The sequence below is a fragment of the Schistocerca serialis genome, chromosome 3, assembly GCF_023864345.2.
Source record: "Schistocerca serialis cubense isolate TAMUIC-IGC-003099 chromosome 3, iqSchSeri2.2, whole genome shotgun sequence".
NCBI lineage: Eukaryota > Metazoa > Arthropoda > Insecta > Orthoptera > Acrididae > Schistocerca > Schistocerca serialis.
The window spans coordinates 579,242,051-579,269,412 of NC_064640.1; the positions used below are offsets into that span (position 1 = coordinate 579,242,051).

Sequence of the window (27,362 nt, forward strand, 5' to 3'; positions counted from 1 at the left end):
GCTACCGTTTTGGGGCCCTACTTATATCCAAACTGGTTGGCTGCACAAAGGTACCATGCATTTCTCACAAACAGTTTTCTTTGACACTTCATTTCCACTTGATGTTAAACATCCAGTGAGTTATTCAAATGTTCGGAGAGGCATGGACGTCACTTTGATGATCTTCTCTGAAGACATTGTATGTTTTTTGAAAGACATAATGTCACTGATAGTGTGGCTATTTTAGTTTAGCCAAGTTTTGTATTTATTTATGACCTATCAGAGGTAATTTTAGTTCAAATACATGCTATTATTTATGATTATTTCTTACTTATCTGACAAATCATTGTTAAGGTCACCATTTAAATACTGTACTGTGTAATTGCATAACATTTAAGAAACATTTTAGACTACAGTATTATTGGGCAGACAAAATTAGAAAATAAAAACAAATGCGCCTCCATGCAGAACTGAAGCATTCATCTGCAGTATTCTAAGCAAACACTGTAGCCACTGTACTAACAGTGCTGTGTTTGAGAGTCCAGTATCTTTTTAGAACACTTTATTGCCTAGGCTGCAAGTTTTTTTTGCATAGATAACCAATTTCAGCTAGTTCAGTGGCCATCTTCAGATCTGTAAAAGTTCACATTTAAATACAGTTCACTACATCTTATCCAAACCAAAAATATAGTAATACAATTAAATAGAGTAGATAACCTGTACAGTAATATCAGTGCTGTTAAGTAACTAATTGTGTATTTGTGTACAGCACATAAAAAGATATAGTAGTTCATGGAACTGATGCGAATTCATCATCAACATTACGCCATTGTGCTATACGTACATTACCTATCCATAATTGCAGAACTTAACAACAAATTAGACATTTTATAGAGTGATGAGCACACTCAAACGGTGGGGGGGCATTCGCAGAATCCCGTATGTATGATGATCTTAAATTTTGTTAGATAATAACTATAAGCAATATAGCACTCCATCCTGCATGGTGGGGGAACTAGTTGAAGTTGCCCTCCTGACTGAAACAGGCAAGCTGTAGATCATTTAGACCTCAAGTCGTAGCTGTTGTCGCTGGGTGGCAGTACAGTATGATACACCTATCACGTGAAATTACACCACTGCATATTCTGTTATGAATTAAAATACACCAATTACCAAAAATCTGTTAGTAACCATTAGGTTGTATGTCAAACCTAACAGTATGCAATAGAACAGAGTGGAACTTGGTACATGCATTTAAATTCTTCACATATAAGCGACACACACATTTAAGGTACGGGATTCGAGCTCATTTATCAGAATTTGTTGTATGGCAATGCCATGGAACAGAGTAATACTAGTGTAAGAGATGTATATAAACTACCTGACACCCAGTGATATGTTAAAATACTTCAAATATATAAGCTGCACAAATCTTTAGGTTATGAGATTCATGCTCATTTTATCAATTTTGCTACATGAAAATGCCTGGAGACTGAGCAGTAGGAGTGCGGTAAGTTCATGTAAACAACCTGACATCTAGTAATTAAAAGGATAGGAACTTTTGGCAACTATTATATATATATATATATATATAGATGATGTGACTTACCAAATGAAAGTGCTGGCAGGTCGACAGACACACACAAACATACACACAAAATTCAAGTTTTCGCAACAAACTGTTGCCTCATCAGGAAAGAGGGAAGGAGAGGGAAAGACAAAAGGATGTGGGTTTTAAGGGAGACGGTAAGGAGTCGTTCCAATCCCGGGAGCGGAAAGACTTACCTTAGGGGAAAAAGACGGGTATGCACTAGCCTATATATATATATATTCATGAATCGAAATTTAATAGTTGCCAAAAGTTCCTATCCTTTTAATTATATATATAGACACACACACACACACACACACACACACACACACACACACACACACACACACACCGCAACCGCTTCGCGCCGCCGTGGGTATAAAAAGAGTAGCGATTCCTTTCTTATCACAGTCGATGCTTCTTCTGTTGGTGGCAAACAACACTTTGTTGACACTATTCTTTCTGTTTGGTCTATTTTGGAGTATTGTGTGTCTGAGGAACCTTTTGCGCAAGGTAATTTGACACGTCTGCATTGTTATATTAAGGTGAAAGTTAAGATGTTTTTGGAAGAAGTTTGTTCCGGGCTTGAATTTATGTTTTGTAATATTAATGGAGTTTTTGGTGTTCAAAATTGTAGGAGTCACAATTTTGAACATCAAAAACTCCATTAAACATCGAAAACTCCATTAATACTACCAAACATAAATTCAAGCCCAGAACGAACTTCTTCTAAAAACGTCTTAACTTTCACCTTAATATGACAATGCAGATGTGTCAAATTACCTTGCGCAAAAGGTTCCTCATATATAGTGCCTTGTTTTTAAGCATATTCAATGAAGGTGCTTCTAAATGTGATTACAGTGTTGCCAAAGTATCACTCTGACATCAATTTTGTACTGGAAACATGCCCAGGTGAAAATTTTGTAATAGATGTGTCTAGTGTGTGTGTGTGTGAATGTTCCTTCACTGTGGAGATCATCTGTTCAGTTGTTGCAGATACGTGTATTCTGATGCCTTGTAAAGAATGCCTGTGAAGCTGTAATTTAACTAATACTGCAAGGCACCAGGAGCCCATAACTTTTTATTGAATTCTGAATATAGTATTGCTGAATCTACTTCACCCACTTTTTTCTGCAGATTATTGTGCAGTATTGCATTTCATGTGGTTGTAAGAGAGTCTGAAAGACATATGTTTTCAGCAGGGGTAAAACCCCACATGGACAGAGAATGATAAGCAGAATTTGGTACAAAATTTTGATTTGCTTGAGGGACTTGTTACTCATCAATCATACTGCCTTTCACAGCCTAGTGACCGTCGGTAACATTTACAAAGATTTGCACAAAACTACAGTAATGATCAGTTCAGATATATACTGCTTGACAAAAAAAGTAAAACACCCAGAAGACATGGTTGGTTATCACTGTAACATCATACCTGTACAGACCCCCAGCAGTTATGTAAATGATTAGAGTTGCAATTCTCTGTGACATGTAGAATGGCCAGCAGAGGGCATTAGCGTTGTTCATGTTTAGCATTGCTAACAGGCCTGCTAGGGTACATTAGGAACCTGAACATCATCAGATGTGGAGTGATCACTGCAGCCGACATGGAGGTGCTTCTTACTATTGTTGTCAGAAATTGAAATAGGCCTCACCGTGGGTCTAAATTTCGTCTGCTGGGTGAGTTATCAGGGTGTATACGGCCCGGGAGATCCGGGAAAAACTCGGGAATTTTTTCATCCGGGACAAATCCAGGAAAAACCCGGGAATATTTTAGAATTCCGGGATTTTTCATTGTTTTAGATTTCAGTTAAAGTTTTATAAGTTTGACGTGTAAGATCTGATACGCTGACAAAGAACTTTAGTCCACTACTGCTGAATAATACTGCAGCAATGAAACATAACTCAGAGAATAACACCAAAATAAAAGTTTAGTTGCATAGAAAATTTGTAATTTACACAATGCACAGACCAGTTTGCCGACACCGAAAAATGTCAAAGGCTTTAGGTCGAAGATTATGCAGTACATCTGTAACAACTAACGTGCATTCAATGTGCGTGACGTCACAATTGTTTACATTTGTAACATATCACCAGAAAATATTATGAATAGTGGCTTCAGATGCGTTACTTTCAAAGTAAATTTCCACGCAAGATGATTTATGTTACGTGTGAGAATGTGCAGTGAATTTCTTTAATCACAGGGCGTTATAACTCTCATTCAAAACGTAACACTTTGAGGATCAGCCATTTGAAAAATGTCGGGCCCAGCAGATAAGTCATTTATGCCACTATTTAAAATTTTATCGGCACATTTGTATTTGATATGACTTAACGTGTAACACACGTTAAAAAAAGACCGAGCTTCAAGTTAGTTTCCATATTTAATGTTGTTCTTTCATAGATAAAAAATTATACAATCAATGGCAAAAAGTGTAAGTGACCTTCAAAAAAACTGTGCATAATGTGTTACTGAGCAATGTCACAAGTCTCTTCATGCCAGAACACTTCGACTTTTCTACGCAACTGGTAATCATTTTGGCACGATTTTAATTGCCAAATTAGAGCCTGTTAGTAGGCCTACGGACTTCCTATCATCGTAGGACTAATAACAGTGGATGCCAATAGATGATGCAATTCTTGTTCGTACACACACATCTACTTACGAGTTAACCGGTGTAGAAACGCACTTTGCTGAGTTGAGCGAGCTCGGCCTACCTCCGTAAAGTACGCGCCGCGGCCTGTCTTTCTCGTAGGCCTCGTGCTCTGAATAACTGCCGTCATTCGCTAGCGAGATCATGTGACGTGAGCTATGACTGGCTGACAAAAGTGCATTGCTCTACGCAATCTCTATTTTAGTGTTTCGGAGCTACCGTGCTGTAATTTGTGGAATTTGTGTATATACTTTCGCAGTACGAAAATAAACTCTGTGTATATTGTCTCGCATCAAACAACTTTCCAAACGCATTGTTTTTCCTGGATTTCGTTTCCTAAATTGCTGGGACATCCTCCGTCGGTATAAGACCTTTAGGATTCAAAGGACTGATAGGTTTTACAGCTCCGAGGGAAAGTATACTGTTACTTAACACAGATGTATTTTCACCCGCTTTATACGTAATAGGCCTACTCATTGTCAAGTTTCGGGTGGACCACATCTAACCACCATAAGGAAGCACATCATAACCCCTTCACATCGGTATGCGCCATCCAAGACCAAGTAATGGACTCCCTGCAACATTCTGTGTCATCCTGCACCATTGGTCAGAGACTAATAGGAGCCAGAATAGGAAGTGACCATCCCATGTTTAGCCTGCCATTAAAATTGCAACATAAACTGTTGAGTTTGGAACAGTGTTGTGACCACAGAGCGTGGACTGCTGATGAATGGAGTTACATTGCCCTCAGTAGTGAATTACAGTTCTGCATTAAACTGGATGACCATCGCCGGTGAGTGTAGTAGTGAACTGGCAGGAGTCCCATTCTTCCAGTGTTTTGGAGAGCCACAGCAGTGTTGATCCTGGTGTCCTAGTGTGAGGAGCCACTGGGTGTAACTGCAGGTCATGATTGGTAGTAACTGAGGTAATTACAATGGCTTGGCGGTACATCATGGGCTTTTTGTGCCCTCAGGTGATACGTCTCATACGACAGAATTGTGTTGCTTATTTTCAATGGAACAGAGCTCATTCACAGGCTGCACTTGTGTCTATGAACACTCTACACATTGTTGAGGTACTCATGAGGCCAGCAAGTTCCCCAGATCTGTTCCCAGTATAACATGTATGGGACCAAATTGGACACCAACTGTGTCCTAGTGCCAGTATTCAGGATATCAAGAACCAGTTACTGCAATTTTGTACTAGTTAGCTTCAGGAGAGGATACAATGGCTTTATGAGACCTATCCCGACTGAATCGCTACATGCATCTAGACAAGAAAGGGGTGCAACTCCTGCTGGTAAATGGGCTTATACTGCCAAGTTATTTGCAAATTTGGCTCGGTCTCAATCACTGAAATCGCAGCTCCACCGGTCGAAGGTTCGAGTCCTCCCTCGGGCATGGGTGTGTGTGTGTCGTCCTTAGGGTAAGTTAGTTTACTTTAGATTAAATAGTGTGTAAGCTTAGGGACCGATGACCTCAGCAGTTTGGCCCCATAAGACCTTACCACAAATTTCCAATATAATCACTGAAATGACTTTACATACACTCTCAACTCGTGCAGTTTCATTTCGTTTCTTCCTCCACTTCTGTGTGCTTCAGTTCTTTTGTCGGATAGTGTAGTTAGCAACCATGTTATATCTAGAACATGTCAGCTTTGTGAATGGAGTAATTAGCCTGGTAGTTAGACCTGGTGCGAGTCTCCATATGCAAGTCACCCACAAGTTGACGAAAACATGGAATCTCAACATATTTTATAGGGACCAGATGCATTGGTATTTCATCTCCAAAGTCTTGCAGGCATTGGGTTTTCCTGGTCTGCCGCATCAAGATCTACCACCCTGCTGTGTTCGACTGGCAAGGTCTGTGGCGTGTGCATTACAAGCATTAGCACTGATCATAACTGATTTTAACATCCACTTTACAGTGCAGCAGATCACTCATCAATTTGATGTGGACAACAATCATACGTGTGAATACACTCTCTCCCACCTTATCTGTTGATGAAAAGCTTTCGGGTTTCTAGGCGGCAGGCAGTGTTAAAAACCATGGCGTTTCAAAGAGTGTCATACTCATCATGTTTTGGCGAAGTGATGAGATATTTCAGATCCCGTAATATTTATACTAGTTGTGTGCTCCCCTCTACCTGGCTATGTGTACTGTGTACTGCCCTCCCAGTGGATGGGAAGGTGGGTGAGGTTGCAGTGGTGGGGGTAACTCGTGCATGTTTGCATCTTTATCTGAACATTCTCGCTGTGTCTTATGAGCAGGATCGTGCTGGGTATACTCTCATTATATTGCCAGCTATTGCAGAACTCCATGCCACACTCATTTGACATTCTCAATCCCTGTTGACCAGAGTCTCGTGAATCTATATTTCAATGGATTCCTTTATAATGCTGTCCCAATATCTGGTTGCTTGGCATAGCACCTTGGTGTTCTGAAAGTTGAAGGTGTGGTCTTCCTTGACGCACTAATCTGCTATCTCTTGATTTCTCTGTATGTTCCGGTTGCATATGCCTGATGTGCTCCCAGTAGTATTTTGAAATACAGTGCTGAATTTGCACAATTTATTGTTGGCCTTATTTGCAAGCAATGCTGTATATCCCAGGCATGTTAAATTTATTGGGTCTTTCACAGAGCCAAACCAGTCTTTCATCTTTGGTGGTTGTCAGCAGATAGTTTTTATGTTGTACTGTTCAAGTAGCCGCGCTATTCTGGCTGAGAGCAGTCCCAGGTATGGAAGGAAAGCAAGTCCCTTGTCTTCTTCTTCATGCTCTTCCTGATTTGCTGCATCTTTTCTCTTCTTGGCTGTCCTTCTGATCTGTGCTTCACTTTATCCATTCTTGTGAAACACTTTCTTCACTTGTTGTAGTTCTGCTGAGAGGCTTCCTTTATCACAGATAACCATGCACTCTGCATACCAGGGTGGTCAGCAGTATCTGCCAGTCCACTGGATGGTGGCAGCTTCTTGCATACTGGCACAGGTCTGTGCAAGTCTTCTTCCTATATACAGAATGGCTAGTGTAGCATCTGCCTCCTCCTTTGTTAGTATGTCCAGCAAAGGTAGAGAACCATTCTCCTCTCTTTCCATAGTGACAGCAATGTTTTGATGGACACTGTTAGGGTGGTCCAAAAACTCATCCAGTGCCTGTCTGCCATTTTCCGAAGCACAAAGGTATTGTTGACATAGTGGAAAAAGTGTTTGGGTTTCTAGCAAATGGTATGAAGGGCCACCTCCTCAAAGGATAGAAATTTGTGATCCCTGGAGATAGTGTGGCTCCTGTGGCCACTCCATCCACCTGTTCATAAAACTCACTGTTGCACATGAAGTAGGTGATTTTCAATGTGTGTTCAAAAAGTTTAACTATTTTGAACTCAAAATGTATGTAAGTTGGAACTTGCCAGTGAGCCTGCAGGTTTCCCATCTGATATCCTCTGCCAAAACGGGACATTATTAGTGGTGTGGTGGAAGTGGTTTGAGGCCAAGCAAAAGAAGAAGCCGGGGAGATCAGGCTGGAAACCTGCAGGGTCATAGACAAGTTTCAAATTCGAAAAGTGAACATGACTGCCACGGAATGGAAGGCTATCCAATCACTGAGAGATGATGCTGAAACTATGGTTCTTCCAGCAGACAAAGGGAATGTAATGATACTGATGTGCACCGATGACTACCATAATAAAATTGGCTCGCTGCTACTGTACTCAGCCTACAGGAAGCTCAAGAAGGATCCAACCTTGACAATGACCAGAAAAACAGTGGCTCTGCTGAAGAGCTGAGATGTACCAGAGGCAGTGAAGAAACAACTGCAACCCTTGGCACCAGGGATACAACACTTGTGTGGACTGCCAAAAAACTACAAGGGAGGGGTGCCTCTGCAGCCAGTACTCAACACCACAAATTCACATAGTTACAGACAGGCCAAGTACATATGTGGTGATACGTCTAGAATCCAATTCTGGGACACTAGTCATCATGGTAGGAACTTGATCAATTTCGTGAAAGTATTTAAAGACATGTGATGACAAAGAGATAACCTGCTTCTGAGTTTTGACAGTACATTGGTGTTCATGAAAGTACCTCTACAAGACTTGTTGACACTGCTGTCTCAACATTTTGAGCCAGAAATAGTAAACATGCACTGGCAACCACATACTTCAAGTGTAATGAAGACTTTTACAAACAGCTGGATGGCATGGCCATGGGATCCTTACTGGCTCCAGGGACTGCAAATCCCTACAGGGAACACTTTGTGGAAGTGACCCTTCAAACCGCATGTTAGAAACCAAAGCACTTATTATGCTATGTTGAAGATGCTATTGTGGTATGGGAACATGGCAGACAGGGACTGCTTTTGTTCTACAATATTATTTTTATTGTTAACCAGTTTTCGGCTTACAAGGCCATCTTCAGACATTTACTGAGTATTATCACCAAATAAGTTACAATGTTTGCAAACAACATTGGAAGAGAAGTAACACGTCTAGACTGAAGTAGAAACACACAGTAACATCTTTGACATTGTGGTGGTAGTACAATGAAAAAGTAAAAATTGAACAGTACATAAATAATAATGGAGTAGACAGGAAAACTTTTAACACAAAAAAAGAATAGCATGCCTACATAACAGTTTCTGTTAATAAACAAAACTAATAAAATAAAATTAGTACTAGACAAGGCTACATCAGGAGGTATGAAACATGAAGAGTGATACCCAAACGAATTAAGAGAACCGACAATTATCAATGTAACTACAGAATACATAATGAACTTAAGCAATATCAATAAGATAAACAGAAATAAATAAATGCAGGACTGGAAGCGTTTGAGGGAATCTTTGATAGCATGGTGGTACTGCATTTTAACATTAACATTATAATCAAAACAGTGGCTGTGTAGCAGTTTAATACAATTAACAAAGTAAAATATGAACAATATTTGATGAGACAACTACAAGGGGTGTTAAACATTGACAGTAAAACAAGTACCAGTTGAAAGAAAGTCTTAACTATTGAAACTACGGTCTATATGGAATACAAAGACAACTTCAACAAAACAAAATAACTTAATGAATACAGGAAAATGGGAATATGTAGGAAGAGACAGTGTGGGAAGTAATGAACAACAGAGATGATTATATGAAGTTTAGGAGAGGGGAAGCGTTGAGCTGTGTCTGGTCATTTAGGATTAGATCTGGACTGTGAGCAAGATGTTTGTTAATTTCCAGGGCTTCCAGCGGGTGTGAGTATATGGCCTTTGTTTGCTAGGTGAAGTACATAGGACACTGGCTGGTAGTTGTGACCCTCACTCAATACATGCTCAGCAAATGCAGTCTGAATTGTGCAACCTCCAGCTGCTTTCATGTTCAGCCAGCCTAGTTGCTATTTCTCTGTCTGACTGACCAATGTAAAATTTATCACAATCAGAACAGATGATTTTGTATACCCCACTGTTGGCTAATAATTAGATCTTATCTTTGCTATTAAAAAGGCACTGGGCTGTCATGTTCCTGACATAGTAGGAAAGCCTATACTTACAGGGTTTCAGTGCTTTTGCTACAGTCTGTGATATCTCACCTAGAAATGGTAGTGTACACCATTTCTTGCAGACAGTGGATGGGGAAGCAGGTGGGGCATAGAGGAGGGGTATAATTTTTCGTTTTTGTTTCCTGTGCAAGATGTGGTCAATAAGAACTGGATTGTAGCCATTGGCTGTGGCAATAAATTTTATTGTATCTAACTCTACCTTAAAATCATCTCTGGACATGGGGATGGATATGAGATGGTGTACCATTGAGTGGAAAGCTGCATGTTTGTGAACTGTGGGGTGTTTTGAGCAAGAAGGTATTACTGTGTCTGTAGTTGCAGTTTTTCTGTAAATTTTAAAACAATTTGTGTGTGTACTGATGTCAATGGTGAGATCTAAACTTCATGCTATATCTGCCCTTCTCCCTTACAGACAAGTGATAAAGGGATTTTCTGTGTGCAGATAATGTGCACAAATTTGTTCATGTACAGCACTTTATTGGAAACCTGTTTATCCAGTAAAATACTGCAGTCTCCTGTCACTGTGACATTGTGGTAGAATAGTTTAGTGTCTGCTCCAATCATTCTAGACACTTGTCTTGTTCCCATGGTAATCTGACTTCATTTCTGTCACACACATATGGGATTCTATAGAGAAATATGTACACACCATTTCTGACCAATTTCTGTGCATTATGTATGGCTGGCTTCCAGTGTATTTTGGAGTCTGTGCCATCATAAATCACTGTGAGTGTTAGAGCAATATGAGGAACTAAATGCATGCATCTCTCCATGCTAGGCTATCCTGTGCAAGTTTCTACATGTGTACATAACTACTGCAACCTGCATCTACCTGAATCTAGTTACTGAGGTAAAGCCTTGGTCTCCCTTACCACTCCCATCCCCTCCCTCTCTGCCCTTGCATGCGCGCGCGCGCACACACACACACACACACACACACACACACACACACACACACACAGGCAGACAGAGAGGGGGGGGGGGGGGGGGGGGCACACTTCCCTGCAGTATCAAATTAACTACTCCTTCATACTTCCTAATGTCTCCTATCAGCCTAGTCCTCCTTATAATCCTGGGAGCTACTAAAATGTAGACTTTCATGGCCGGAAATATCATGTCCATTATAATTATCCGGGCTGTTATGCCATCGTCGGTTGATGAATTCTGTGTCGATTCCCAACATTTCGTCTCCGACTGCGGGAGACATCTTCAAGGGGGTCCGTAGCTCAATGGGAGGTCCAACACACCCACTGGCTCACTACTGGTAGCGACCCCCTTGAAGATGTCTCCCGCAGTCGGAGACGAAACGTTGGGAATCGACACAGAATTCATCAACCGACCACGGCATAACAGCCCGGATAATTATAACGGACATAATCCTGGGAGCAAAAAGATATCTACAACTTCTACAGAAACCAGACTGAGCTAGTGTTGTTCAGTCATTATATCGAGCAGTCATTAAATGAAACAAAGGAGGAATAAAAACATTTAGTTTTGCTGGTTGCATTCTGTCATACAGTGGATGGCAAAGGACTAGGAAGATCATTTGGTGATTTAGATTAAGAAATGAAACTTCAGAAATAGTTTGAGTTTTGCAATGTGGGCAACAAAATAGCTGATGCTGACCCAACCAGAGGATACATAAGGTACAGACTGGTAACAGTAAGCAAAATTTTTCAGGAAAGAGAAATATTTTAACATAGAATATAAATTTAAATTTTAGGAAGTCTTTTTTTTAAAAGCAGTTGTCTGGACCATAATGTTGTAAGGGAGTGAAATGTGGATGGTAAACAGTTGAGACAAGAAAAGAATAAAAGATTTTGGGAGGATGTTGAAGATTCGATGGACAGATTGGATAATAATGATTAAGTTCTGAATCGAACTGGGGAGAAAAGAAATCTATGGCATAACTTGACTAAAAGAAGGGATTGGTTGATAGGACATATCTTGAGGCATCAAGGAAATGTCAGTTTGACACTTATCATGTGAATACAGTTTGTAATAGTTACACAGAGATAAACAGACCTACACAGGATAGACTAGACTTGAGAACTGCATCAAACCAGTTTTATGACTGACTGAAGGTAATAACAACAGCCACATGTAAATTGAGTGCATGTGTTTGAAATGTGATACAAAATACAAGCACAGTGTGAAAGTTATAGTGACAAAGACAAATGCCAAACTGTGATTCATAAATAATTTTGGGGAAAGTATAGCTTTTTGAGGAAAGAAATTTGTCGCAGAAAAAGTATGGGCTCATTTGGTTAGAATAACAGTTTCCCAGAGACACTCCATTCCATGATTAGTCAAGAGAAACATTACTCATAAATTTCTAGAAATCTGCCTGCACTTTGTTTTCTAAGAACCCATGTCATAGAAGAATCACATAGGATAAGATGAGAAAGATTAGGACATATTCAGTACCTTACATGTAGTTGTATGTGTGACATCTGGGGAGGGAACATGGAAGTAAAGGGTAATAACAGTTTTATGGCTAGCAATTTGTGAAGTGTCAATTTAGATATAGAAATCAGCATTTTGATATATGTATGTTCTTTAATAAATATGAAGCATCAGGCAAACAAACAAGCAGCTTCAAAATATGCAAATCGGGACCAGTGCAGAAAATTTTGCGTCCCAGTGCAGACAATTTTGCGTCACGCATGAGCGAACAGCCCCCGCACACCTGTAGCAGACAAGCCACTGCTTACCACTACCTGTAGCTGGCTTTCCCTCGTCCTCCTCGGAATGGAACATTGGCCACATCACGTGGCAACTATTTCAAGGCTCGGTAGATTAGCAACAATGACATACTGAATATCTGGAGAAAATTCAGTAGAATTCAGTTTCTCCAGATCTTCAGTGACAAACCTTGTGTGATATAAAATAGCAAGAGTTGTTTACTTACTTGTCTTGCTTTGTAGGCTGAAAGACCTAAACTTCAAAATACACAAAAACCAGTGCACATGGACAAAAAGGAAAAAAAAATAGTGTCTATGATAAGTGAAGGTTACTGCAGTTTAATGTCAAGTCTAGAGTGATGGATAGACAAATTTGATTGTCATGCAAACAGTGAATTCCCAGGCCCTGTTCGAACTCTTTGTAGAGACATTGGAAGTAATGTAAAAAAACTGAAATGATGCTAATGTCATACAGACCTTATCAGTACCAGAGCACTCTTCCATGATCATAGCACTGATAAAATGAACATGGACAGGAACAAACGCAGATGCTGTTTTGAAAAGTTTATTACAGGATTGTCACCTAGTACATACACATACCTTATGAACCAGGAGAAAGCCTCATAACATTTCCAGGTGCTTGATCATGCTATGAAGAAAGATAAGAATTCTGCAAGGCATGAATGTAACCTGTTTCAGCAGAAAGTATAGTGTCCTAGATAGTGCTGCAAACTGTGAAAATGGCATCTACATAATTTTTTTAATATAATATTTTGATATGTTAAAAACAAAGCAACATCATAGTCAATGAAAATATGGTTAACTTATTGTTTCAAAAGAAATAGTCATGTCTATTTTAATTAGATTCAATGAAACTAAATACAAAATGAATCCATAAAAACGACAACCTAAAACAATTGACCTTTATGAAGGCAGCATGATGTGCAAAGTCTGCTCACTCAACCTGGTCATGGTTTTAATGCTGACGGTCATCAATTTGAGAAAAGTTCACTGCTTTCAGAGTCATCTGTTACAGTAATTAAAACTAATTCCATACAAAAGATGTTAAGTATTTAATATGTGATTATTGTATGTAACAAAAGCTGGACTTCCAAATTTGTTTTTTCAGACGAAATTAAACTCTTTTTGAGCAAGTGCAGCACAATCTAGGATGAAACTAATATGATTACCATATTACCCTCCCCTTTATCCGCAACAAGCTTCACCTGAAATACTTTTGTTATAGGGTGCTTATTTTTCAAACATACCCAGATAGTCATGCATTTTAAAGTGCAACTTGCAGGGATAGGGAAGTGCACTGGCCCCAGATCAAATCTGCCTGGCAGATTGACGATGAGTCTGTGTGCCAACATTCCTGGATGTGAGTTTTAGGCAGTTCCCCACATCACACTTGGTGAACTACAGGCAAGTCCCCAAATCTCACCTCAGTTACAAGACTTGCAAGTATTTAGAAAGCTTTGGCTCACCTTCATGTGAATAACAAGAAGAAGAAGAAAAGATAGACTATATATTTTTCAAGATATCATTATGCAAAGATTAAAATGCGCCACTCTGTATGTAGTAGATATAGATCTCATTTGCTAATCTGAGTTACAGATTCTATCAAAAAGCAGTAGTTTTTGAAGATCATAGGAGGCAGTAGGTTTTCTTAATCCTCCAAAACTGGGGCGATATGCGTTTGCGTGATTATAATGCCATTTCTCACACTGAAACAATTCTCTGTAAGATCCTACAAAGTAAAGGAATGTTCAGTTTTAATCTTCTGATGTGAACATAAGTTTCAATACTTTAAATTATTGTAAATAAGACAATACTATTTTTGCTCTCTGCCAATTTGAATCCAGAACAAAAATTTAACAGCCATAGAGAAATCATCTACATTGTTATTGGTATGTTTGGTTAATATGAGGAAATACTGAATATACTTTACTGAGAAAGTCCTGATGAAATATTGATAGATTTCCAACTGTTAAGGAAACACAGCTTGAGACTAAAGCATTTGTTAATCAGCTAAAAATGTTTACTAAATATGTAAACATAGGTGGTTCTTATTTAAATGTGTGAACTTATTTTTATCTTTGAATGTGTGTGTGTGTGTGTGTGTGTGTGTGTGTGTGTGTGTGTAAGGCTGAAGTAGCACATTTTAATAAGTGTTTGCAACCATACTATTAATTTATTAGTAATAATGGAATAGAAGATACTTTCCAAGAAGGAAATACACTCTCCTATTAAAAGTCGTGCCCCCACTGTATATTTTTGTGAAGCCACTGTTTAAAACTACATCTTAATTTTTAAAAGATGTGACGTAGCTCTAATGTGCAACATTTTAATATTGTTATAGAGGGAGAAAGAACCTTGAGGGAAGCCTTCCATTTTTTGCAGCTGGTGTAAGTGCTGTAATTCATCCTCGTAACCCAATGGTACCAACAATTCATTTTAACTACCGCTACTTTGAAATAAAAGATAAAGAAGGAAAAACACAGGTGCGTGAAAGTTAAGTTGTTTTAATTCAATGAATATTTTCATTGAGAAGTTTCACAAAGTTTGGCAGTTCTTACTGACAAAACTTCTATACATAAGTATATTTGTTCTCACCATTTAAATGTGTATTTGTTTTCAATCTTTTTAGTGGTGGTTTGGTGGCGGCACTGATTTGACTCCATACTATCTCAATGAAGACGACTCAAAACACTTCCATCAAGTGCTGAAAGAAGCCTGTGATAAGATTGATGATACATACTACCCAAAATTCAAAGAATGGTGTGATAATTACTTTTATATCACCCACAGGGGTATGTTGAAGACATTATGCAATTATAAAAAGTTTGGAGTATTACAAAGACTAGATATACTGCTTTAGGGAAAAAACATAGAACGAAGCCTGTTTTTAAGTATTTTCTGATGTCTCGTGTCTTTCTCCCCCCCCCCCCCCCCCCCCTTTTTTTCTCCCTTATTCTGCCAGCTTGCATTTGTCCAATAGTAGTTTGATAGTTCTTTCATTTTGATGGTGAGTGTCCACTCTCAAACGTCTCCTACTAGTTTGCAACTTGCAGATCACGTCTGTTGACAGCCGTCATCTATCTTGCTTCTAGTGTATGTCTTGCTTATCTACAGCAGTAGTTAATTATTTTGTTTTGCTAGTTTTCTCTTTGACACCACTTTCTCTCTCAATCAGTTTTATGATGTGAATATTTTTATTGTATATTTGTGATATGAGCTATGTACTCATATATAGATAACCATAACCTTCAGTTTCAACAAACAGAACACGCATATGTTTACATTATGAGCACCTCTCCAGTTGATGATACACTGTGTGTGTGTGTGTGTGTGTGTGTGTGTGTGTGTGTGTGTGTGTAGTTGTGCATAGAAGTTAGTTCGATATATAATTTAGATTCCTAGTGTTATGCTATCCCACTTTTTCTTATTTCTTTTTAAACACATCATCAGAAGATGACTTGGTAATATGGTAATGGTGCCATTTGAGTGATCTGAGGCTGAAATATATAATAAGAACTTCAGAATAGAGCTATTTTTGTGTATAAAATGTGACAGAAAGTTGATAATTTTACTGATGATAATGAATGATTCTTCCATGCAAGTAGTAATAAATATGTGATATTTAATTTTGTCTCCAACTTTTGTTACCTAAAAGTCCCTCTCTGGTTTGGCCCCCCAACCCTTATGCTATGTTACCTTCTTAATTTGCCAATATGAAGCCACAATGTTATGTCATGCTGGACTATCTGACCTTTTGAAGACAGTCATGTGTGTGCCATATTGATTTTTATCATTTTCCAACTTGTTTTGGTTATTGCTTATGTGCAGCTGTCATTTAGTATTTCCTGTTCTAGATTCCCCTCTTCCTTCATAAATGATTCACCCAAATACAGTTCCTTCATATTTTTGTTTTTATTTATTTATTTATTTTTTTTTTTTTTTTTCAGGAACTTGATTAAATATACCCATTGAGGAGACACTCCACCCCATTAGAATTACCTTGATAATCCCTTGCATTTCCCAATTTAGGTATTGATTTCACAGTACATGTTTAATGTCAGTTAACAAAAGTTTTAAGTCTTCATTTTGTTGTATATTTTCACATAAAATTACACACATTTTACACTGCAGTGGATCGTGAAAAGTCGCGCATCATTAGGGAACTGTTGAACCTCCCTGTGGTCCGCACTTGGAATTCAGTACTTCTTTCTCTCATCCATGCCATCTCTCTTTTCTAATCTCATTTGTTTGTAGTCCCCATATGTAGGGGGCTGTAGAATAGCTCTTAAATTCTTCACGTTTTACTGTCTCTCAAAACTTTGTGAGTGGGTTTCTGTAAGTTTTGTAAGATAGATGCTGATTATCTTAAAGAGTCTACCAATTCAGGTTTTTTGACATTTCTGTGACGCTTTCCCATCAGTCACACACACCTATGACTATTTGAGCACCACTTCTTTGTATGCATTCGGTATCCTCTGTCAGTCATATTTGGTGTAGGTCCCACGTACTTGAACAGTATTCTAAGATGGGATACACAAGTGTTTTGTTGGCAATCTCTTTTGTAGATGAGCGGAATTCACTAGTATTCCATCAGTGAACTGTTATATCTTGTGTAGTGAGATGGTAACATCTATGAAAATGTTTGCAATAAGCATGGAGTACCAAGATACATGGTGCATTGATAAACACTGAGAGTCAACCTAACAGGTGACCTCAGAGTCCAAAAGTGTAACCGGGTACAAATACGAAACTATCAGAGTGCAACAGTGCGAATAAATCACAACATGAAATGCAGGCAAACATGCGTTGAGTAAGCAAAAATATGGGCTAAAGCTAACATGCAACTGACACCAGCATCCATGTGGTTTTTATCGGGAAAACTGCAATTCCTTGTATGCAGCACTCGCACCACTTATGGTGAAATTACAAATCACCCCCAAATAATGACCATGGATAACTCCTCACACGACGTACAGGATTCTGGCAGGGATACCAAAGAACCAAAATCTGCCACCTGCCTTACCTACGACTGACGTAATGTGATCATTCCATTTCATATGTCTACAAATGTTGACACCCAGGTATTTCTGTGGGTTGCCTGATTCCAGTTGGGATTTAGATAGCCAACATCCCTTTAGTACATTGATACAGAACATTATCTGCGATGGTAAATGAATCGAAAGCAGCCATCCAATTGCAACAAATGGTGGTTTTATTCAACCTTTGACCATGGTTTCAACAGATATAAACCCACCTTCTTCAGAAATACATATAACTAAAATTTTGCATTGGAAAACCTGCAAATAACAGAGTGAACTGATATTTTTCCAATGAAAATATGCTGTCGGCACACATCATTATTACATAATTAAATGTGCTGGCCCCTATGAGCAGGGCTTGTCAAGAAAGAATAGTTAAAATCCAGAAATAAAACCAATAAAATAAAATGTAAATGACCTACATGTCAACTCGTGTTCAAAATATTATGTAAAACACCCAGGCCACAGATTTCATCACTTGTCTCCTTGTGTGAATCTTCATTGTAACATTTAGTTTTCTACTAATACCCCTTTGGATTACAGTTACAATAATCCATCTATTGTCTTTCACTGTTGTATTTTCACTTTGTCTACTGGTACCATGTATTTGATATTCCAAGCTTGCTCACCCACAACCATGTGTTTGAGGCTTTTCTCCGCAGTCTGATCTCTCCTTTATCTTCTTTTTACCCCATTTTTCAAGTTGTCTTTGATGTTTACCTTCTTGGCTTGTCTTCCCTTTACTTGCTTATTGGTTTACTGTTTTGAGTAATCTTTTGTAATTTTATAGTGATTTAATTGGTTTTCCAGTGGATGAACTTTCTTATTTTGTGAAGCATTTAGACAATCATGTGTTTAATTTCTTTGTCTGATCAGTATTCTGTCATGCATACTGACAAAGTAAAAATAATGTAATAACTGCAATAAAGTAGTATCACAATATGTGTGTAATTCAATGGCTTGTTTATATGTCTCTGTTTGCTAATGCCCAGTGACAGCAGACAGGTTGCTAATGGCAGAACACTCCATACTAGATAGTTTGAACAGCAAATAGTAGTGAGTGGCAAAGAAGTGTGGTATTCTGTCTCATAAGCAATCATGCCATTAAAAGATCTTTGATTTGCTGTGCCATGTGTACATGATAGGGAGCTTACCATCCCTCATGGAATCAGTAGTTGGCCATGGCTTCTTCACAATCAGACTTGCAGTGGCTAGCTAATTGCCAAAACCAAGCAACAGACCACATTGCCTAATATGACTTTTGAATTAAATGGGAGGACCGCTAGATATGTGCCTGATAGGGCACTCAGATGGGACATGGGAGCAGAAGACCCACTAGGGCCACATATCAATAGACTGCTCCTTTCAAATGAGATTGGTGGTGCAGTAATTAAAGTGCTGGGCTTGAATCCAGGAAGAAAATTATACTTCGCTGAAGTCATTAACATCCTCATTTCCTGACCTGGGAACACATTAGTTAGCACCACCTGCTATCCTTCAATGCACAGAGCTCTCTGTCATAGAACACCCCTTTTAGTGGCTGGGAGGTTTGCAGTGCTTTGTCAGAGTGTTGAGATAAGGCCCCTAGACACGACAAAATCCGTAACCATATGCTGAGACATCTTCGTGCCAACAGCATGAAACATTTCCTTGGGCTTAAAAAGCTTCAAGACTTAATACTCTACTGTATTTGCTGAGAAGGAGAATTTCTGTCTCAATGGCAGGAAGGTATTGTTATTCTTGTCCTGAAACTGAGAAAGGAACCGTGTATCTTAACTAACTACCATCCAATCTCTCTGATGAGTGGGCTATGTAAGCTATTTGAATGAATGGTCAACTACTGTCCTTGTTGGTGCCTTCAAGTCAGAGGGTATATATCACAATTCCTAAGTGGCTTTTGGGCTTTCCGGTCCACCACAGATCTGGCTTGTCTGGAATCTGCAGTGCACAATGCTTTTGCACAGCACCAACATCTGACTGCTATTATGTTCTTTGACTTACAGAAGGCATACAATGCCACCTGGCAACATCAGATCATATCTGCACTGCATGAGTGAGTTTTCTGGGGCAGTTTACCCATTTTTATCCAGAGTTCTCTCTCTCTCCTACTTTTTAGGATCTGAGAAGTTCAACTCTCAGCAATCAGTATATACAAACTGGAGCCGCTCAGGGATCAGTTCTGAGCATAACGCTGTTTGCTATCGCCATCAGTGATATTATAAATGCAGTGGGCCCCACAGTCTCTCCGTCTCTGTTGTGGATGATATTTGGCTGTATTATGCCTCTGCATCACTGTGCACTGTTGAATGCCAATTTCAGGGGTCTGTCTGGAGAATATGTGACTGGGCCCTGAGTCACGGCTCTCAGTTCTGTCTTGCAAAATCGCGAGTTGTGCAATTTTGCTGACTCTGAACTGTGCACCCGCACCCGGAAATTTATCTTGGTGACTTGTTACTTTTCAGTTCTTAGTTATTTTGTTTAACAACAAGCTAACTGGGCTGCCACATGTCTGACAGTTCAAGGCAACTTGCATGAAGAAGCTAAGTGCTCTCCTTTTTGTTAGTAACTGCTTTTGGAACATGGGTCACATAGTTCTTCTGGGATTTTACAAAGCACTGATTTTATCACGCTTTGACTATGGATGTGTTACCTATGGGTCAGCAGCACAGTCTGTACTGAGCTTGCTGGACCCTTTTCACCACACTGGCATGCGGTTGGCAATGGAGACCTTCGGTACGAGCCCTGTTGACAGCCTCTTGGCAGAAGCTGGTGTCCCACTCTGCAGGTTAGAAGACAGCAGATTCTGGCAAATTACGCAGTCACATTCTGTCCGATGCCTACTCACCCATGTCATTCAACTCTGTTCCACAACAAACAGTTCAGTCTCTTTGCACAGTGCCATAAACTGGGTAGACCAGCTGGAATCAGACTTAATACTCTACTGAAGGTCCTCCAACAGCCTCCTTTATGCTGTGTTCCTAGAGCACCACCTAAACAAGCCCCATGATCCATACCCTGTCCTGTGATATGGAAGGACCTCTTTTGTGGCCCCAAGAAGGATGCTGACCCCTCCCTTCTATGACACCTGTTTCATTCGCTCCTCCACGATTATTTTAATTCGATATGCATCTATTCAGACTAATCAAAAATCAATGATAGGGTTGGTTGTGCTTTTGCGCATGCAAGGGGACACAAAAAGCATTGTCTGCTGAGTGCCTGCAGAGTAGACACTGCAGAGTTGGTTGTTATATCTCAGGTTTGCGGTATGTCAAATCCCTGGCCATGAAGAACTTTCTGATATGTAGCAACTCCATGAGCTGCTTAAGAGGCATATCCTTGTGCAATCCCAAGAATCGTTTGGTCTTCAACATACAGGACCTACTGGTTGACATCTACAGCTCTGGAAAGACAGTGACCTTCATCTTGACACAGAGTCACATGGGCATTCCAGGATATGAACTCGCTGACCATCTTGCTAAAGATGCAACTACAGTAGATCAATTTGATGTTGGAATACCTGGCACTAACTTAAAATTACTATTTCAACTCAATATTTTGAAGCTGTGGGAATTGGAATGGCAGGCGACTACAAGCCAGAACAAGTTGAGGGCAATTAAAAGGTCCACTAAGGTGTGGCATACATCTTTCTAGGCCTCTTGGAAAGATGCCATTGTGTTGTGCCAACTAGCATTAACCACATGAGATTCACCCATGAGTTCCTTCTGTGTCGGGAGGATCCTCCTCACTGCAGCTGTGGTAGTCTACTGATGATAGTGCATGTTCTAGTTGAGTGCACCCTGGCTGGTCTGTGGCACACTCTCAGCTTGTCTACCTCACTACATCAGATACATATGGATGATGAGGCAGCCACTACCAAAGTATTGAATTTACTGAGGGAGAGCGGATTTTACACAAAACTATAATACTCCTCCACTGACAGTGTTAAGGGCTGTTGTGGAGGGGAGCCTCCCCTGTGATGGGTACTCCCCATGTGACTGCAGGTTGTTTTCTTCCCCCATCACCTTGTTGTGCCCTTAGATCCTCTTGTGCAAGATACTGCCCGGGTTATCTCTATTTTCTTTTACCTGTCGTGTTACCACTACTGTCGAGCCCTTTTTCAAACTCTTTGACCTGCTTATTGTGGAGCATCCAAGTCCCCACTTTTTTCACTTTTTTACCTTTTTGTGTGTTTCTTTCATGAAATGGAAGGACTGATGACCCAGAAGTTTAGTCCCTTTAACAGATAATCATAATCGTCATCAACTTTTCTGAGCTGTGGCCACCTTACTCATTGTGTCAAGGTTCCTAATTGGTCTCATGGACAGATTACAGCAACACACAACAAATGGCCATGGATAAATGCCACATTAAAGACAGGAGTTGTGGTATGGTACTTGTCAGAGATTGGTATTTGGCACATTGAGGTACAGGGGCATGTCATTGTACCAATGTGAATGACACAGAGGTAGAATAAATAATGATGATAACAGAATGACTGGAGACAATACCTGACAGTGGTTATTGGAGTGTTTCAATGGTAAAGAAAGCCTAGGGGTGTGGGAGGTTTTGGCTATACCTTTCTTTGCAGTTCCCATTCTTCCATGGGTGAAAATCAAGCAGGGTATGCAGGAAAGCTTCTGTGAAATTTGGAAAGTAGAAGAGAACCACAAGTAGAATTGATTCTGTTAGGGTGGAGTCCTGTGTTATGCTTGGGTAGCTCAGTTGTAAGAGGATCGCCACAAAAGGCCTGGTTCGAGTTCCAGTCTGGCGCACAGTTTTAATCTGTCAGACGACATCAAGACAGCACACACACTGCCTCAGAGTGAAAATTTCATTCTGGAATCAAGGTTTACAATGGTTTCCCAAAATCCTTTAAGGAAAATCTTAAGATAGTTCCTTTGAAAAGGCCACAGCTGATTTCCTGTCCCATTCTGTCCAGTTTGAACTCGTGCTTCATCTTTAATGACCTTGTCGTAGCTGGGACATTAAACACTAATCTTCTTGTTTACAGTAATAACGACTGATGAAAAATGGGTGCATGATTATAACCCTGAAATGAACCATCAGTGTACGTAAGAGAAGATATTGACCTTTCTGCACCTAAAATGGTGCTTAGCTTACACATAACAAATAAAGGAAAGGCTACTGTGACTGACTGATCAGATTGAGAGCAGACATTCAGCAAGGTGAAACTGTAGGAAAACATTGGAATTGTATTTGAGATGCTGCATTCAGTCTAATTGAGATTTTCTGTAATCTCCCTAAGTAATTTAAGGCAAATGCCTGGATGATTTCATCAACATTATAATGTAGCCTCATCAAACCTATATTCACTTATTTGGCTGTCAAACTAGTTACCTTGCATTGGTATGAGTATTATTTATTTGTGAGAAATGACTGGACCCTTATGTTGCACCAAAAGCAGAGCAACTCCCTGAAGATATAGAGGAAGTTTTAAGACATGTTTTCGCACACAGCTGAAATCAATCTTTGCTTTTGTGATGACAAAAACAATATGTTTTGAACTCTGGTTTACAACTTTTTAGACCAACAGAAGAAACAAATGCAACACTCTCAAGGACTAGGTCATTCTACTGACAAGAGAAAGATCAGACCATATGAAACATAAGTTACAGTAAAGGATGCCCCCCTCGTCCCTGCCACCACCTTGGCAGCAATGCACGCAATTATTGTCACTTGCAAATGATTATAAATGTGCTAAGTCACAGCCTGTGATAGACTGTCCCAAGCATCTTGCACCTGTTGTTGCAGTTCGGCAATGGTTATTGCAGGCCCGGAGAAAAAGTAAATTCCTGCTCCATTGTGTCCCATGCAACTTAAATTGGTAACAGGTCTGGTGATCTTGCTGAGCAGAGCAGTTGTACACAACACAGTGTATGTTGCATCACAGCTGCCGTATGGGGAAGTGTGCTGTCTTGCTGAAAAATTGCCTCACCATCCTGTTGAAGAAAGGGCAGTAGCCTTTGGATAAGAGTTTGTGCAATGTAGTGCACCTTGCAGAAACACCAAATGTGGCAATTTGTAATTGATGTGTTGCCGCCCCCCTCTCCCCCTTCCTCTCTCTCTCTCTCTCTCTCTCTCTCTCTCTCTCTCTCACACACACACACACACACACACACACACACACACACACACACACACACACACACACACACACAATGAAGCCTGGGATGGGACCTGTTCATCATGGGTAAATACACTACGGAATAGACAGCTGATCAGGTCAGCACCATACACATGTACATCTATCACTTGCTTGCAGGCAGAACATACTCTCATCACTGAAGACAACAAGCTGACATTCCACTTCCCAGTTAACTCTTTAATAACACCGGAGTAGCCATTCTAAGCAGTGTTGTGGTGTCAGTGGTAACCTGGCCAGAGGCACACATGATCTTAACCCTGCTGCAGGAATATTGTTCCGAATGGCCCCTCGTGTGACAGCAGCTAATGAACTGAAATCAGTAGTCACAGCACCTTTCAGTTATGGAGGTTATGATGGAATTTATTTTAAGATACGAAAAATTGCACCAGGAGGCTCTTTTCCCCATAATCTTCATAAGTATTGGGTCTCTGGTATCATATTTGACCACTCTGAACAAGAGAATGTGGTACATCAAAATAACGCTTTTCTGGTGTATTATCTCGACTATGAATAATAATTATTATTCCTATATTTATCCACAGCAAGAGAATCCTGCCCATTGTCCTTTACTTCTATAGCTCCTTCATTCCTGCTATTCGCCCAGATTTACAACAACATCAGGTCGGTGGAAACTGATGATTAGAAGCCTCAGATAAGATTTTCCCCCATAGTGATAAATCTGAATGTTCTCTTTTAACCACATTCATTCTGTTTTTAATTTGTCTGAAATGATGGTGAATGACACCATTATAAATTTTAAAGAACCACTGAAATTGATGAGTCTTACATTGGATGTTAAACTTAACTGCTTATCATGACTTACGGATCAGAAAGCACAGTTCACAGAAGCTCTGGATAAATTAAAATGTTTTAGATATAATTCATGAGGACTAGCCTGCCTGCTGCAGTTTTATAAAGTTGTTGCAACTTGTTTAGGAATGCATAGTATACAGTTCTGTTAGACCAGCCTATCTAAATATATTAGGTTTGATGCACCTCTGAGGAATTATACTGGCCACTGTGGTGTTTAAGACTTGTTCCTCTGCCAGTCTCCTTGCTGAGGCCATGGTGGAAAAGTATGAAGTATTTAGTGTAGAGCTGCTTGTAATCCTAAAGTCATTGGATAAGAAACAGCATCAGGGTAGCAAAAAATTTCCCATATTCTTCATTTCTCTTAGTGACTTACAGACAAAACAACAAATTTGATTGGCAGAGAAAATATTACTAATATACAAATATCAAAAAAAGGTTTGTACCACCCCGGTTCCCAGAACTCCTGAAGATAGGCGTTGACTGTGGATATTATATCACAGACACAGTCCTTATGACTGTTCTGCGACGTCCCTAAACCCACCCAAAGATGTAAACAACCATGCATGAGCAGCACTTATTAGACAGAGGGGGTCCGACAGTCGATCAGTTCCAGTCATTCCACCAGGAAGGAGGTAAACGGCTCATGTTGTCTGTAATTCAACCATGCCTAGATGGTCAGTACCATGGTTCGATCGCGTCCGCATTGTTACTTTGTGCCAGGAAGGGCTCTCAACAAGGGAAGTGTCCAGGTGTCTCGGAGTATTCCAAAGCGATGTTGTTCGGACATGGATGGGATACAGAGAGACAGGAACTGTCAATGACACGTCTCGCTCAGGCCACCCAAGGGCTACTACTGCAGTGGATGACCACTACCTACTGATTATGGCTCGGAGGAACCCTGACGACAACGCCACCATGTTGAATAATGCTTTTCGTGCAGCCACAGGATATCGTGTTATAACTCAAACTGTGCGCAATAGGCTGCATGATGCGTAGCTTCACTCCCGACGTCCATGGCGAGGTCCATCTTTGTAGTGCAATACAGATGGGCCCAACAACATGCTCAGGATTGGCATCATGTTGCCTTCACCGATGAGAGTCGCATATGCCTTCAACCAGACAATCGTCGGAGATGTGTGTGGAGGCAACCCGGTCAGGCTAAACATCTTAGACACACTGTCCAGTGAGTGCAGCAAGGTAGAGGTTCCCTACTGTTTTGGGGTGGCATTATGTGGGGCCGACATACGCCGCTGGTGGTCATGGAAGGTGCCGTAATGGCTGTACTATACGTGAATGTCATCCTCTGACCAATTGTGCGGCAGCATATTGGTTCGACATTAGTCTTCATGGATGGCAATTCGCGCCCCATCGTGCACATCTTGTAAATGACTTCCTTCAGGATAACGACATCGCTCAACTAGAGTGGATGGCATGTTGTGCAAACATGAACCCTATCGAGCATGCCTGGGATAGATTGAAAAGGGCTGTTCATGGACAACGTGACCCACCAACCACTCTGGGGGATCTACGCCAAATTGCCATTTAGAAGTGGGACAATCTGGACCAAAACTGCCTTGATGAAATTGTGGATAGTATGCTACAATGAATACAGGCATGCAACAATGCAAGAGAATGTGCTACTGGGTGTTAGAGGTACCGGTGTGTACAGCAATCTGGACCACCACCTCTGAAGGTCTTGCTGTATGATGGTACAACATGCAATGTGTGGTTTTCGTAAGCAATAAAAAGGACAGGTTTTTATGTTGATCTCTTTTGCAGTTTTCTGTACAGGTTCTGGAACTCTTAAGAACTGAGGTGATGCAAAACTTTTTTATGTATGTACTTTCCATCAACTCCATGTAATTTCCAGTTTAGATGGTTTCTATAAATCTGCCAGCATATATGAAAGACAAGTTTTTTCCCATATGTTGCCTAATTCTTACTTCACTTCCTTTTGTTTTACAACAAAATTTCATTTGTGGCATGCATGCTCAGAGGTTGTGAGTTCTAGTCCTAGTGACCATCACATACTTTTTTTTTTCACATTTTTTCCTCCCCTTGGAGCACTCATATACAGGTTGAACACAGATAAACAGATTATATCATTTTAGCCCAAGACTTGGCTACCTCTTAGTGCATTTTTTGCTGCTTAATGAATGTCCTCTACCCTGCAGAAGGCTGGACATCATTGCCAAGGAAACAAATGTTTAACAGTGTGGTCTTCACAATAACATTAAATGTTGTTTTCTTCTGTGTAGCCCCATACTGCATGATTAAGCATTGATTTGCCCACTTCTGATCTCAGCCTCTTAAGATATTTCTTAGTTGGTGAGTCCTCATTGTCAAGATGCAACATTTCAGTTTCTCTTTTCTATCCCAGAGAAAGGGTAATCTTGGTCCTTCATAGTTGCAAGCTTGTTTTTAACAGATGATGTAAGTTCCGTGGATGTTTTAAATAAACTCTCCCTTGACTTCAGTCCATGTCACTGTTGTGGTTGCAGTTCATGGCCACAGCAGGGTCTTTTTTCCACCATTTTCATTCTTTCTTTCCTTGATCACAGCAGTTTCTCTTCAGATGGTGGTGTTGTAGTGACAGGAAGGGCATCTTGCCCACTGTCACTAAAAAATCCATAAATTAACATGCCGACAGGGTAAAGCCAGGGAAAAAGAAAATAAGAATAGGAAGTGGTGGTATTCCAGCCAGGTACTGAAGCCATTCAGCTAGAGTTTGTCTGAATTCAAGCCTCTTCATGAAATTACGTTCCATATTGTGTAATCTTGTGTATCAAGAGGCATTAGCTATTATTCAATTATTGTAATTATTGACTGTGGCAGCAAATTGGTTTCCGGCCATTATGAAAAAGAAGTT

General features: G+C 40.1%; 1 protein-coding gene across 1 annotated transcript in view; it reads left to right on the forward strand.

The window, feature by feature from the left end:
• The window catches only part of LOC126470471 (oxygen-dependent coproporphyrinogen-III oxidase), a 90,354-nt gene that overhangs the window by 38,741 nt on the left and 24,251 nt on the right, over positions 1 to 27,362 (forward strand). Inside the window, exons 4-5 of the mRNA XM_050098333.1 lie at positions 14,817 to 14,958; positions 15,105 to 15,267. Coding sequence (XP_049954290.1) covers positions 14,817 to 14,958; positions 15,105 to 15,267 — 305 coding nt within the window. The remainder of the gene's footprint in view (positions 1 to 14,816; positions 14,959 to 15,104; positions 15,268 to 27,362) is intronic.